The following is a 14,076-nucleotide window of genomic DNA, read 5'->3' as shown; positions in this document are numbered from 1 at the left end:
TCATCTCTAAAATGGAAAAACTACTCCTCGGCTTATAGGGTTCTTTTAGGGATTAAATTAGTGGGTACAGCAGCATTTGCTCAAGGGTATTAGCTATTACAACATGCTCAGGATGGCAAGGATGGAGCCCTCTCCTTCCCTGAATCTCTTGCCAGCATGTAAGGGTGCCCCCAGACCGACTGCTCAGATCCCTCTCGCTGCTGGGGAACCAGAGATAGACTTTCATTTCTGGGGCTCACCCCCTGCTGCTGCCGCTGGAGCACTTCCAGCTCCTGCTGGTACACAGCTGAGGCAAAGGGGTGCACTGGAGGCAGCTGGGCTTCAGGACGCATGAGCTCCTTCACTGTGTCCGCCGCCACTCCGCTCTGGATGGCTCTGTTGATTCTCTGCACAGCCCGCAGCACTGCAGGGAGGAGGAAGAGAGGCTGCCCAGGCAGAGCATTCAGGGCCATTCACCCTCTCCTGGCTAACTGGCCCCTGCCGGGGATCTCTGAGAAGGAATGGCTTTGTGACTGCTCTTGAAAACTGTCCTGCTAGGTTCACAATGCATTTCAGGAGGAAAAGGGGCTGGGCCACTTTACGAAGAGGCTCTGGAAGAAGCAGTGTGTCAGACCTAGATGTTGAGCAGCTCAGCAGGTAACGGAGCGGCTGTTGTGGTGGAAGTGAATTCCTAAGGTGGCGAGCTCAAGACTGACAGGAGGCGACGGAGTGTGACTAAGATGAGGTCAGTGAAGGGGCTCCAGGAACTAACCTGGATGATAGCACGGCGGCATGAGGAACCAGCTCCAACAGCGAGCCAGTTAGGCCACAAAGGGCGGGAGTAAGCTCCTGAAATGGGCCCGTGGCACATCTATGTAGTTTTAGTTTTCGAATGCCAGGCCTTATAAAATGCCAAGCAGATATGGGCACTGGCATCAAGGAGCACACAATCTACTGGCGACAAGTAAGGATACACTGATACCTATGGCGCACTGCTGTCATGCTTACGGCAGAGGTCCTACCCCTCCTCCAAATGCAGCAGAGGAGGGATCTTAGGGAGAGCAGAGGGAGACAACACAGAAGGGGAAGCACTGGAGGCAGTGCTGGGGGATGTCGTCACCTGCTTTCCACAGGTGAAAATGTGGGACAATGTGTCCAGAGGGCCAGAGGCCTGGCAGCAGGGAAGCCTGGGGCCAATCAAGGAAGAGCAGGTTGTCAGGCTCAGCCGGGCTGTGGGGAGTTGAAGAGACGGGATGGGGGAGAACTCAGAAGGGGAATATCTGCCGCGCGGAGGAGATGGGACTAAAGTCTAGAGTAAATAGGGGAAGAACCAGTGAAGGTTTGAAGATGTTCAACAAAAATGATCAGATCAGATCTTTGCTTGAGACATTACTCTGGCTGCAGGAATGAACCGGGCGATAAGGCAAGCAGTTAGCCAGGAGTGGTCTGGGGGCTCTGCAAGCTGGCACCGAAAGCTGTTAGACAAAAGTGAGGGGTTACTGAGCAACCTTGAAGCCTGGCAGCAAGTCAAGACAGAGTCAAGCAGTGGTCTAACAGGTCCGGTATCCACAGGCTACCTCAAGGGGCCTTGGTACTCCTCTTCACTCTTGCTCAACACAGTGATTCCCCAGGAAGAACACCGCTAACTCACATTCTTTAGTAAAATATTATAATGGACAGAGTGTTTTTAAGGGAAACTGAGTTGATCATGAGTTTCTCTCATGTGGGAAATCACTACACTTCAGAAGCTAAAGGAACTCATGCAGGTTGAAACTGTCAAAATACAGCAGAAGTGCCTAGAAGGAAACTGCCTGCCCCGGGAGTCCAGCCTGACTGTCATTATCTCTAAGGCCTTCATGAGCTTATCTGTGTCCCTCCAGGCAAGCAGGAACAGGGCACACTATGTGAGGGGAGAAGTCTCTTGCCAGGCTGGAAAATCAGGTAGATTTGCATTGCCCAACACCAAAGGCAGCAAAGGTATTAGATTCTCTTCCAAGAGTCAGTGATACACCCAGGCCAGGCCTCAGCCTGGAGATGACTTACTGGCTTGTTCCTGATCACCTCTGATGTTGGCTGCAGCCACACCAGCTTGGACCTCCTCCTTTTCCAGAAGCTCCACGAGGCCCAACTCCTGGAAAGGGGATGAGTTGCAGTACAAGAGAGTCCAACTGGAGCAATGAACATGCTTGAGTTCCCAGGCCCACTGCTTCACCCACCCTTGACCCCAGCGCTCCTCTTCAGGTAGACTAACCTGCCCTCCCTCCATCCTATTAACCCATCTCTAACCTCTGGCTCTTTCTGACCCAGCAAGCATCTAAAACAACACGGGCAACACAAACATAAAAAGATTCAGGGAGAGAGTCAACAGCACAGAAAATAAGATCACAAAGCTGAGGCCCCAGTTCAGTGATAGAGCATATTATGTCTCTTGGGCCGCCCCTGGGTGGCCCCGGCCAGTCTGAGAGATTCTCAGAGGGCAGAGGCTGATCCCTGAAGCCCATGAGCCTTGAGGCGATTTAAGCATCTAAACATGTAGTCAGCATCAGTGAATACAAAGAGATGACCAAGGTAATGCCTTAGTAGGAGGCCCACCCACCCTATAGTCAGCCAGAGGCACTAGACAGAGCCTGACCTGTGCTTTCAGTTCTCTGTCCGAGCTCAGCTGTTCCAAGTACCAGTCAGCAAAGTCTCTCCTCACTCCTCGCACAGCCAGGGCAGGGTCCTGGAGGGCCTCAAGCAAGGCCTGAGGGTTCTGTCTTTCCAGGGCATTATCAACAACTTCTAGAGCTCCATGGACTGAAAACAACCAAGACCCCAGAATGCGCAGTGTGAGAGCTGCCCCTTACTGTCCCCAGCCCAGCCCTAGGAATTTGCCCTCCTCTTGCCCAGAATTATCCCCATCTCTGCCCCCTGGGTTCCTGAGGCCCATTTGGTCCAGCCCAAATTCTTCAGCTCAATCTATATAGCCTTCGTGTCTGACCATCCCAGGCCCTGAGGATATCCTGACCAAGTAGGCAGATACCCATCCGGAGCCTTCGAGCAGCCCCTTCTGCCCTGATCTCCCCATTCCCCCTTCCATTCCCCATACCCCCTTCTTAAAGGACCCCAGTTCAACTACTCTAGCACCAATGGCCTCTGTCCTCTCCATGGGTCTCCATTCAAACAGGAGCTCCCTTGACAGGGACCATGTTTCTAGACTTTGATCATTATAAAGCAGAGCACACACTGCCTTGATTTTGATCTTCCATTGAGACAAGGGTTGGCCCAAGAGAGGCCAAAGAGTCTTCTGGACTGACAGCCATCCCCAAACTTCCCAAGGCAGGAGCTTACCCTGAGAGTACCACCGAGACCTCTCCTGGCTTCTCTCTTACCGTTGACACTGTTGATGTTGCCCTGGATTTCAGCCTGAGTCAGGTAGCAGTCATAGATATCCTGGCCCTCATCATCCTGAAAAAACCACACTGAGAGGGGCATCTGGGAAGCCGATTCCATCTTCTCCTATTCTTCCCTCCCTGTTTGTACCCATTTCTTTTTCTGGGAGTCTTCCCAAGGCCAAAGGTCAGTCTGGTCAGAAGCAATCTGGGGAAATCATGGGATCCAACCCCCTGGCACTGACGCAGTTAAATCAAACCACCCTTTGGAATCTCCAGTCCAACCTCATCCAGTTCCACATTTGAGTCTCTCTCAGCCCTCCCTGAAGATCCATCCCCCCAGAACCTCTCTCCTATCTTCTCTTCTGGACTTTCATTAGTTCTTCCCCTATTTCTCTAAAATAACTGACAAATGACAGTCTCTCCAAGCAACTTTGGAACCTAGAGACAGGCTAGATACGAATCCTGGTTTGACTCGAGATTTTCCAGGCCACCCAGCTTTTCACCTCCTGCACTCCAAGCCCCTCCTTACGCAGTTCCTGGCATTGGCAGCCTTCTCCATTTTGGCCTGGGCCAGCAGCTCCTGATAGATGGCTGCCAGAGGCTCTCGAAGATTCCCCAGCAGAGCACTGGGATTCTGCAGGGCAGCCAGTGTGTCCTCGACCACCCCTCGGTCCACTGCCTCATTGATGGCAAGAACAGCTGCATGGACTGCGAAGGGATAGGGAAACAAGGTCAGGAGGCCAGAACAAACCCCAGACCAGTGGCAGCACAACCAGCTGCAGGCCACTCTGACACCATCCCCTTTTCCCACCCACAGGGCCAGGCAAACCAAACCAGGTAGCCAGATGGCCCTGCCCATGGATGGGAGGTATCCAGAATCCAGCCAAGGCACGGAGGCTAAGAGTCCTCCCATTCTCCCTGAGCCTACCCCTAGCAGGGCAGGGCTCATTTCCTACCTGCAGCCTCGTCTACGGAGAGCTCATTGGCCAAGATGCCCCCAATCTTGCTGAAGGCAGGCAGCTGGAGGCCATATTTGGCCAGTTCAGAGGCCATATTACTGAGTTCCTCAGCTGCAATGAAACCACAGGTGCTCTTTATCAGGTCCAGAACCCCCAAATCCCTGCCAAAACTGTGGTGGTTAGGGAAGGAGCTGAACTTACCTGTGAATTTCACTTTCCCATACAGATCATGTATCTGAGGGGCCAATCCCAGCCGGAAGAGGAAGAGACTGGGAAAGAATGGAAGGCATTGGGACCTATTCATTTTGACACACTACTCATAATGGGTTTGCAGGAGATATTATGGGGACTTGGAAATGAAGAACACTCAGCACCTGCCCTCGAGTCACCCCCAATCCATAGAGAGCAAAGTCATTGGAAGCTGGCCCAAGGCAAGTGCTATAGAAGATAAATAAGATGCTAAGGGAAGCCTGGAGGGATCGGGAAGGCTTCACAGAGAAGGCACATTGTGATAGCAGGTCACTGGATGGAGAAAGAGGGCGGGAAGGACATAGCAAGCAGAGACCCACTGAGCTGAGGCGCAGAGGCTTGAAAGGACCTGAGAAATGAAGTCAGGAAGAGATGACATGGTGGGCACAGAAACCAGTCAATCACTTTCTATGATTTAGCCACCTGGCTGCTGATAGCTGGTCAGGAGTATAACCAAACAGCCTTCACCGTTCACACGGAGTGACTTGGATGTGACACTTGACGGGCCCTGCTGATTCCTTTGCCCCTCAGTCTCAAGCTGAAGACCCTTCCCTGCCTGCCCTTTTCCTTCACCCACAAAGGTCACACATACATGTGCCCATAAATATGCATATATCTAACACAACTACACGAATCTGAAATCTTTCTCCTGAGGAGAGTTCCCTCTGGTCTACCTCCCAACATTCCTGCTGCAGCATCTCTTGGTCGGTTGTTGGCATCCACTAAGAGGAACCTGGATGACAAAAGTTTGGGGTCACTCACCTGAGTGCGTGGATGCAGTAGACCACCCGGGGCATGTTCTTCTTATCATAGATGTCGGTGGTCTCTGGGAAGAAGGTCTGGGGAGGAAACCAGCTGGTTACTGCCATTGGAGACCTTTACGCAATACCAGATATGCAGAGGGGGCTGAGGAAGGGGGCATCCTATCTGACCTGGGGTGTGCACCCTTGCTGCCTGGAGGTCTTAGGTCAGTTTCCCCAACCACTTTCCCCAATGCACTCAGCGTGAGAAAGGCACTGGGGACGCATACTGAGCCACACACAGCCTCAGATTAACCAGACACCAGACAAGGCTATCAAGGCTATAGGATGCAGGCCATATCCTCCCGGGGAAATGGGTCCCCTAGTCGTCCTGGAGACAAGGGAGCTTGTGGCCCCTACTATGGACTCTCGCCAGAAAGGTGGCATGTTTGAGATCTGGCCATGTTCCCACAGGGCCCAATGAGGCACACACTGCCAAGGATCCCAAAGGGCGAGGGCATCCCTGGCTCGAAGCCAGAGGCCTCTGACCAGTGGGGCTCCTCTAAGAACTGAGCTGCCCCAGCCTGGCTTCCCATGCCACCTGATGACTATAATGAGGTCTAATCTCAATACATCTTGGTTACTTTAGATTCATAAGAAAGGACCAAATCCAGAGACTCAAAAGTGTTTCAGCCTCACTGAGGACACATGGCCTCTACTGCTCCTTCCTCCCCACAAAGCATCTTTCTTTACTGCCATTTCCTTGTTCACAAAGGGAATTCACACAGATCCTGTAATCCTCCTGACAACCGTATCAGGTAGACAGGACAGGATCACTATCCCCATTGTGCAGATGAGAAGCAAACTGAGATTCAAAAAGTAAGAGGACACGCAGCATGTGTTCAGCTGGGGTCTTGGGCCCACACTCCACATCCACCACCCAGGAATAGACTTGGTAGGCCTTTGCTGCGTGCTATGAAATCTGATGGAAGAATATGAGGTCCATCTCCTGCACTGCACAGGGCCGCAATGACTAATGGGAACAATGCGACTTGAGCCTTCGCCTCCCTTTACTTCTCTTACCCACAGGTGAGTGGCAGCAGAGACCAAGTAACATGGTTCAAAGACACACAGCTCCAGAGAACTTAAGTCCTTAGATTAAGTTAGTTTAGAAGACACACGCAGTGAGAGCTAATGGGTCCCAGGAAGGTAAAGCGCGTGTGTGGCGGGGGTGAGGCTGGGGGGACTGACAAAGAGTAGAGATGAGCCCGGATCTTGAGCCCAGTGTTACCGAAGGCAGGCCGACGTGGGCTATTGCAGACAGCCAAAAGTTGATGTTGTCTGTGTGACGGAAATGCAGCCCAGTTGCCTGAAAGGGAAGGGAAGAAAAGAATCTAGTTCACAGTTCTCAGGGTTCCCTGTAGGCAGAGCCCAGACCACAGCCTGGAGATGCAAAGTGCAGGGGGAGCTGGGGGATCCTGCCCTCTGGGTCTCCGATCCCCCAGGACAGAGACACACAGAGAGAGACCACCAGCAATGGATGACCCAGCAGGTCATTTGGGAAGGATGGCACAGGGGTGGGATTAACAATCTAGTAAGGCTTCCTAGAAAAGGGGAAAAGAAAAGGCTTCCTAGAAAAGCTTCCTGGAGCTGGGATGGGAAGGAGCAGAGGGTCGGGCTGGCTAGAGCACAGGGAAGGGGCAGCATGCCCAGGAAGCACCTTCAAGGTGCCAAAGCGCACAGCCTGAGTGTAGACTGAGGGGAGAAGAGGCTGCTGAGAAGTCTCATCTCAGGGGCATCTCACGGCCCACCTAGCAAGTGTCCCCTCCTACTAAGGATAGTACCCACCGCCTGGCTGACAGTCACCAATTGAAAGCGGTTGTCCCAGTGCAGTGATTAGTAGTGTCCCCTTTCACCCTCAGAAGAGTCCAGGTGAATAAGTACAGTCACCCTACTCTCACAGCTTTGAGGACAAAGGTAAATTTGAGAAGAACAAGGTAGAAAGTAGAGACCTGTATTCCTCACCTGATACCGCAGCTGCTCCACATCATAGATCTTCTTCAAGGGAACCACGGAGGGTGCGAAACAGTGGCCCAGCTTGGCCAGCAGCACTCCGTTCCTAAGGCTCTCCTCTAGCTCCACCGGGGAAGGAAGCTCCTCCTTCAGGCAGGCCTCCATCCAGCTGGGAGCACGAGAGCAGCACGAGAGCACCTTCTCACCTGCTCCAGCAGGCCACGGCAGTTCATTCTAACCACAGGACCTTCCTCCCTCTCTCCCAATTCCCGTTCCTGCCCAGTACCAGGCTGTTTCTATCCTGTCCCAAGCTGCCCCAAACACCTGCACTGGTCAAACCTCAGCCCCCACCCACCCCAGAAAAATCTTCCCTGACAGAACCTGAACCTGCCCATCTTCAGTGAAGCTCAAGCCAGCTGACACCTGTTACATGATATAACCTCCTACTCAGTCTGATTATGCATTGGACCGTTGAACCAAATTGAATCTGCTCACTTCTCTCATTCTGCATGTTCTCTGAGAACCCAGGCACAGAAAGGTCATGTCTGCCTGAATGACTTACACAGCTCACAAACCAGCTTTGATGATGATGAGGGTGGTGGGGAACCCCCAGGGTTGATGGGAGGGGAGCAGCACAAAGGGGCAGAAGGGCCAGAGCCCTTGGAGTCAAAAAACCTGTTTTCCACACCATCTCCCCTACTTCACCTCTCCAAGTCTCAGGTGCATAGTCTGCAAAATGAAAATAATACCCTGCTCTCCTTCCTGCTTCAGTGGGCAGATGCCAAGATTAAATGAGCTGATCAATGTGAAAACACTGAAGATAAATGTAAAGTATTATTATTGCTGATGGTTGTATGAAGGAGATAATGAGGGTTCCTCATATGGGATCTCCAAACCTGTCCACATATTAGAGACTATAAGAAAGTCTGTTTTCAAAGAGAGAACCAGTTACACTTCACTTCATGCCTTCCCTGACATAGACACTTGATTTCCTGTCTATCTCTTCCTTCCCTTTTTGGAGAACATTAAAAATATATTATTGATCAAAAAGAAAGAATTAAGCTTTTATCCTGCCTTTAGAGTCAATGTCCATTTATAGGAAACATGGAGTACAGAGAAAGAAGTTGGATGACACAAGGAAGCAAACAGATAAATCCAGAATGTAGGATGTTCTACAGGGGAAATGACCCAGTTTTTTCAACAAGTCAATCACATGAAGAACTGAAAAGGGGAGGTGGGCTGTTCTAGCTTAAAGAAAACTTAAGAGACATAATAACCAAATGTAATATGTGAACTTTTTTAGGTCCTTATTTGAATAAGCCAACTATAAAAATTGATTATTTTTTTCAGACAATCAGGAAAATATGAAAATGGCCTGGGTTGGTTTTCCAAGGATTAATGGATCATTTAGTTGGGTATTATAATGGCACTACAGTTATGTAAGCAAATGTCCATTCTTCTTAAGAGATATGTATTAAAGTATGTAGGGAGATATGAGGATGTGATGTTTTGTTGGCAGATGCTGTGATCATCTATGTAGAAAATCTGAAAGAACACAACAAAAAAAATCCTGGAACTAATAAACAGTTATAACAAGATTGCAGGATACAAGGTTAATGTACAAAAATCAATCACTTTCTTCTATACCAGCAATGAGTAAGGGGAATTTGGAATTAAAAATGCAATACCATTTATATTAGCAGACTCCCCTCCCCCTGAAAAAGAAATACTTAGGTATAAAAAAAGAACTATAAGATCTATATGAGGAAACCTGCAAAACTCTGAAAGAAATCAAAGAAAAACTAAACAAATGGAGAGATATTCCATATTCATGGATAGGAAGACTCAATCTTATTAACCTGTTACTTCTTTCCAACTTGATCTATAGTCAATGCGATCCTGAACAAAATCCCCAGCAAGTTATTTTGAAGATATTGACATATTGATTATAAAGTTTACATGAAGAGGCAAAAGACCCAGAAGAACCAACACAATATTGAAGGAAAAGAACAAAATTGAAGGACTAATACTATCTGACAGCTGCAGTAATCAAGACATTGTGGCACTGGTGAAAGAATTGACAGATCAATGGAACAGAATAGAGTCCAGAAACAGACCCACATAAATATAGTCAATCGATCTCTGACAAAGAAGCAATGGCAATACAATGGAGCAAAGATAGCCTCTTCAACAGATGGTGCTAGAACAACTAGATATTTAGACCTAAAACAATCAATCCATAGACCTTACACCCTTCACAAAAATCAACTCAGAATGGATCATTAACCTAAGTATAAAATACCAAAATATAAAACTCCTAGAAGACAACAGCTATATGACCTTGGATATGGCAATGACTTTTTAGATACAACATCAAAGGCACAATCCTTGAAAGAAATAATTGATAAAGTGGACTTCATTAAAAACTTCTGTTCTACAAAAGACAATGTCAAGAGAATGAGAAGACAAGATACAGACTGGGAGAAAATATTTGCAAAAGACACATCTAATAAAGGATTAGAACTCTTAAAACTCAACAACTAGAAAAACAGTAACCAGATTTAAAAATGGGCCAAACACTGCCATTAACAGACACTTCACTGAAGAAGATATACTGATGGGAAATAAGCATTTGAAAAGATGCTACACATCACATGTCATCAGGGAAATGTAACTTAAAATAACAATGAAATACTACTACATACTTATTACAATGCCCAAAATCTGGAACACTGACAACATCAAATGCTGACAAGGATGTGAAGCAACAGAATTCTCATCCTTTGCCAGTGGAAATACACAATGGCATAGCCACTTTAGGAGACTGGTGGTTTCTTACAAAACTTAAGCACGTTCTTACCATAGGATCCAGCAATCACACTCCTTGTAATTCACCTAAAGGAGTTAAAAACTTAAGTCTACACAAATACCTGCACATGGATGTTTATAGCAGCTTTATTCAGAATTGCTAAAACTTGGAAGCAACCAAGATGTCCTTCAGTAGGTGAATGAATAAACTATGGTACATCCATACAATGGAATATTATTCAGCACGGAAAAGAAATGGGCTATCAAGCCATGAGAAGATACAGAGGAACCTCAAATAGCATATTACTAAGTGAAAGAAACCCATCTGAAAAGTCTATATAGTGTATGATTCCAAGTATATGACATTTTAGAAAAGACAAAACTGTGTAGACAGTAAAAAGATGAGCAGTTGCTGGGGGTAAGGGTGGGAGAGATGAATAGGCAGAGCACAGGATTTTTAGGGCAGTGAAACTATGATACTGCTGACCAAAACAGGCAAAGCTATAAAACAGTTATGTTTATTTGGCATCTCAGGGATTGCAATCCCAAACACAGGTGTGTGAGGAAACCCAAATGTAAGCACTCTTTAGGGTTTTTAAAGGCAACAAGGGGAACTTGAAAGGGCTTACATGAGTTGTTTTGAAAGAATTATAATAGGCTAAAGATACCATAACCTACTTTTATCTATACCTAATTAGTTGCTAAGGTAATTCACTAGGTGAAAAGTCCACTTTGTTGCAAGCAGCAGATATTTGTCCAGGATGTTTATGGTTTGACAGAATACAAAGTTTAAGGTTCTTTTAAGAATAGTCAGTTTCCTGGAAGAGGAGTGCATAGACCCTATTTCCTTAATGGGCCCTGTATTCTACTTGCATTTACTCTCATTGTTAATGTTAACACCATTTTGTCTACATTTATAATTCAATAATGATGGGTGCCTGTTATTATACATTTGCCCAAACCCATGAATGTGGAACACCAAGAGTGAACTCTCAGGTAGACTATGGACTTTGGGTGATGATGTGTGGGGGATGTTGACAATGGGCAAAGCTATGCATGTTGGGGGGCGGGTATATGGGAAATCTCTGTATCTTCCTCTTAATTTTGCTGTGAACCTAAAACTGCTCTAAAAAAATCAAGTCTTCTTTAAAAAAAGAAGCTATTTCAACTCTCCTTTTCCCATGGAATGGACTCTTGTCCTTTTGAATTTGCTTTGGGGGCAGGTGCCTGGGAGGGCAGGGTGGGAAAGGGGACCACAAAGAGGCAGCCCCTCAACTCACCGCTTGGCTTCCTCCAGCCGGCACAGGTACTGGTAAGCGACGTTCTGGCGCCTCTGCTCATCCATTTCCTCCGCTGTGAGGCGTTCATCTGAGGGATGAAAGGGGGTACAGTCAATGAAGTAACATAGCACTGAAGCTTCTTTTTTACCTGACTTTCTTAGGCAACTCTGCTCAGAGAGCTGGTATCTCCACACATCTGGCCTCCCCTTCCCAGAACACCCTGGGTTCCAATCTTCTCCTATCCACTAAAGTGAACCCGTGAGTACCATGTTAAAGGATGGCCTCTCCACCCTTTACCAGAGGATTCCTCCTGTATAGGAGGGGCTCCTTCTCCTCTCTTGGCAGCTGGCTTCCTGACCTCCTTCCCACATCTATTTCACAGCTTCCCTCAGTGCCTTCTAGCAGAGATGTCCAGATCCCTCCTTGGCTGGGAACTTAGCTCCTAATTTTATCCCTAATTAGACTCTGAGTTCTCCAAGAACTGGACTTGGGTCATCCTCCTCAGGTATTCTCCCAGAGGCTTAGCAGAACCAACTAGGACTCATCATTCAACAGTCATTCATTTATTCAATACCTCCTATATATATGTCAGGCTAGTGGACCCCCTACTTTCAAGAAATACAGAGATTATTACTAGAAGAGAAAAACATGTGAGTAAAAATCTCCAACCTAATGTGATAGGTGTGATTACAGCCATGGGTAGTCTATAGAAGCAGCAGAGGAAAGCAAAGGATTCTACCTATGAGTAGAATCTTAAAGAATGGGTAGGCAGAAAAGGGGGAAAGGCAGTTCAACTAAGGTAACAACATGAAAAAGGTCACTCACTTGGGATTAAATGGAAAGACACAGCATTTTAAAAGATCACAAAGGTATCTTTACTGTCTTTTTGACATAGGTCAACTGAGGAGAAAAATAATCTCCAAGCTAAATAAAATGAAGACAATACTCTGATGACCAAACTCAAGAATAGGGAATCCTTAACTCAGATGGCACCCATATTCTGCCTTAGCCACAGCCCCCCTTTATCCTTCTCCCTTCTCCTCTCCCCCATCTCTCTAGTCTCTAAGGGAAAAAAATCACACAGGATGACAGAAAGTTACACACATACACCAAGAAAATTAATTCAGAGGGCTTGAAAAGAGACAGAGCTTAGTCAATCTGCCTTTGACTCAGAACTGAATGTCAATCCCACTCTTTATTTCCTCATGTTGCATATCCTGCATTATAATTTGGAGGAGAGGCAGGGTTTATTTGAATTGGCAGTTAAGTTAAAACACACACACACACCCTTCCACAGTCAGATTTGAAAGCACTAGCCAATCGCAGGAAATCCATCAGTTCCTCCAAGGGGGTGGGTGTACAAGGAACAAGTGTTAGTTGCTAAGCATGGAAAATAAACCGGTAAAGTGAATGACATCACCTCAGAGGTATGAATTGAGGACTGTGAGAGATGGGAGGGACTTTGTACATATACACACGGGAGTCTAAAAAAAAATCCGTTTTCCTGACCTTCTCAGGTCTGGAACTAGCTTTCCTTCAACGGATCAGTGGAAGTGGACAATGGTTTTTGGATCCTAATGGAGAGGAAGGGATAGGGGGTGGAAGAAGGAATTTTGCCTTCCATTCAGGTCAGGTGGAAACCTTTCTGCCGTCCCATCCTTCCGACCCCAGTCTCTTTCTAAAGCAGTGTTTTTGTAACTGTGGTCCGTGGACCCGCATCACAAGTGAGGGAAGAAGCCCAGTCGTACTTGTTAGAAATGCAGATTATGGGCCCCAATCCATATCTACTGGCGCTGAAAGCTCTGGGATAGGGCTCAGGAATGTGCATTTTAAACATTCTTCCCGGATAATTTCGACACTCTGAAGACTGCGAGGCATTATTTCAAAGTGGCACCAAAAAGCCAAGGATCCCCCAGTCTCTAGGCGTCCTGCCCGCCTACAAGTATTGTTGCTATCGGTAACCGCGGGATTTTAAGGGGCCGTCCAGACCACCCACATTCTCCCGGAGCCAGAGCGCCAGAATTTGGAATAAGGGAGGAAACTCTTTGTAAGCTTTGAAGCGCAGCAGAAGGTCGGGGCGTTTCTCTGCTCACGGTTCCACTCCAGCTCGCAGGAATCGGCGCTGAGTGCTCCACCTGCACCGAGCACCGCCCCGCAGTCCCTTGCCTGGCAAGCCCGCGCCCACCCCTCGCCCACCCTCCCCCGGGCTGCCAAGCCCCTGACCCAGTGGCACCACTCTGGACCCTCCACGGCCCCTTCTGGCACTCACACACCGCCCGGCCCGGGCCCGCTCCTCTGCCCTCCATGTTCCTCCTTCCAGGTTTGAATCTCCCGCCGCTGGGCCACCGCCCCTCACTGTCGCCGAGTCCGACAAGGCACTTCTGGTATGCGGAGCAGGGACTCCTGGGACTTGTAGTTCTAGGCTGCGGAGGGGCGCCTCCAACTTCCGGCGGCTATTTTGCTATTCCTCTAGGGCACCTTCATTGCTAAACCGCCTCATTTCAAGTAGGCCTTGCCCCTGCTTTCGCCGTTTTAATTTACCCCTAGTGTCTCCATTAACCCCGCGCCACCTTTTATAGTATTCTATGGTCCGGTTAACTTGAGGTGGTGCATATGCTGAGATAAATTAGAACAGTTAATGCTCTAAGGAAGTTTGCTGTTCTGGAGTGAGTGA

The 14,076-nt window shown here is 48.0% G+C and overlaps 1 protein-coding gene across 2 annotated transcripts in view; it reads right to left on the bottom strand.

Moving 5' to 3' along the window:
* The window catches only part of IQGAP3 (IQ motif containing GTPase activating protein 3), a 37,501-nt gene extending 23,749 nt beyond the window's left edge, over positions 1-13,752 (bottom strand). For both annotated transcript variants that reach the window (XM_036922542.2, XM_036922544.2), the window contains exons 1-12: positions 13,672-13,752; positions 11,403-11,490; positions 7,327-7,483; positions 6,593-6,670; positions 5,324-5,400; positions 4,514-4,581; positions 4,310-4,423; positions 3,883-4,061; positions 3,351-3,426; positions 2,612-2,775; positions 2,023-2,110; positions 240-403 (exon numbers count right to left, since the gene is read on the bottom strand). In XM_036922542.2, the coding sequence (XP_036778437.2) occupies positions 240-403; positions 2,023-2,110; positions 2,612-2,775; positions 3,351-3,426; positions 3,883-4,061; positions 4,310-4,423; positions 4,514-4,581; positions 5,324-5,400; positions 6,593-6,670; positions 7,327-7,483; positions 11,403-11,490; positions 13,672-13,708 (1,290 nt within the window). In that variant the 5' untranslated portion in view covers positions 13,709-13,752. The remainder of the gene's footprint in view (positions 1-239; positions 404-2,022; positions 2,111-2,611; positions 2,776-3,350; positions 3,427-3,882; positions 4,062-4,309; positions 4,424-4,513; positions 4,582-5,323; positions 5,401-6,592; positions 6,671-7,326; positions 7,484-11,402; positions 11,491-13,671) is intronic.
* Between the last annotated feature and the right edge of the window lie 324 nt (positions 13,753-14,076).

The sequence above is a fragment of the Manis pentadactyla genome, chromosome 19, assembly GCF_030020395.1.
Source record: "Manis pentadactyla isolate mManPen7 chromosome 19, mManPen7.hap1, whole genome shotgun sequence".
Lineage (NCBI taxonomy): Eukaryota > Metazoa > Chordata > Mammalia > Pholidota > Manidae > Manis > Manis pentadactyla.
This window is presented reverse-complemented; position numbering and strand designations above follow the sequence as displayed.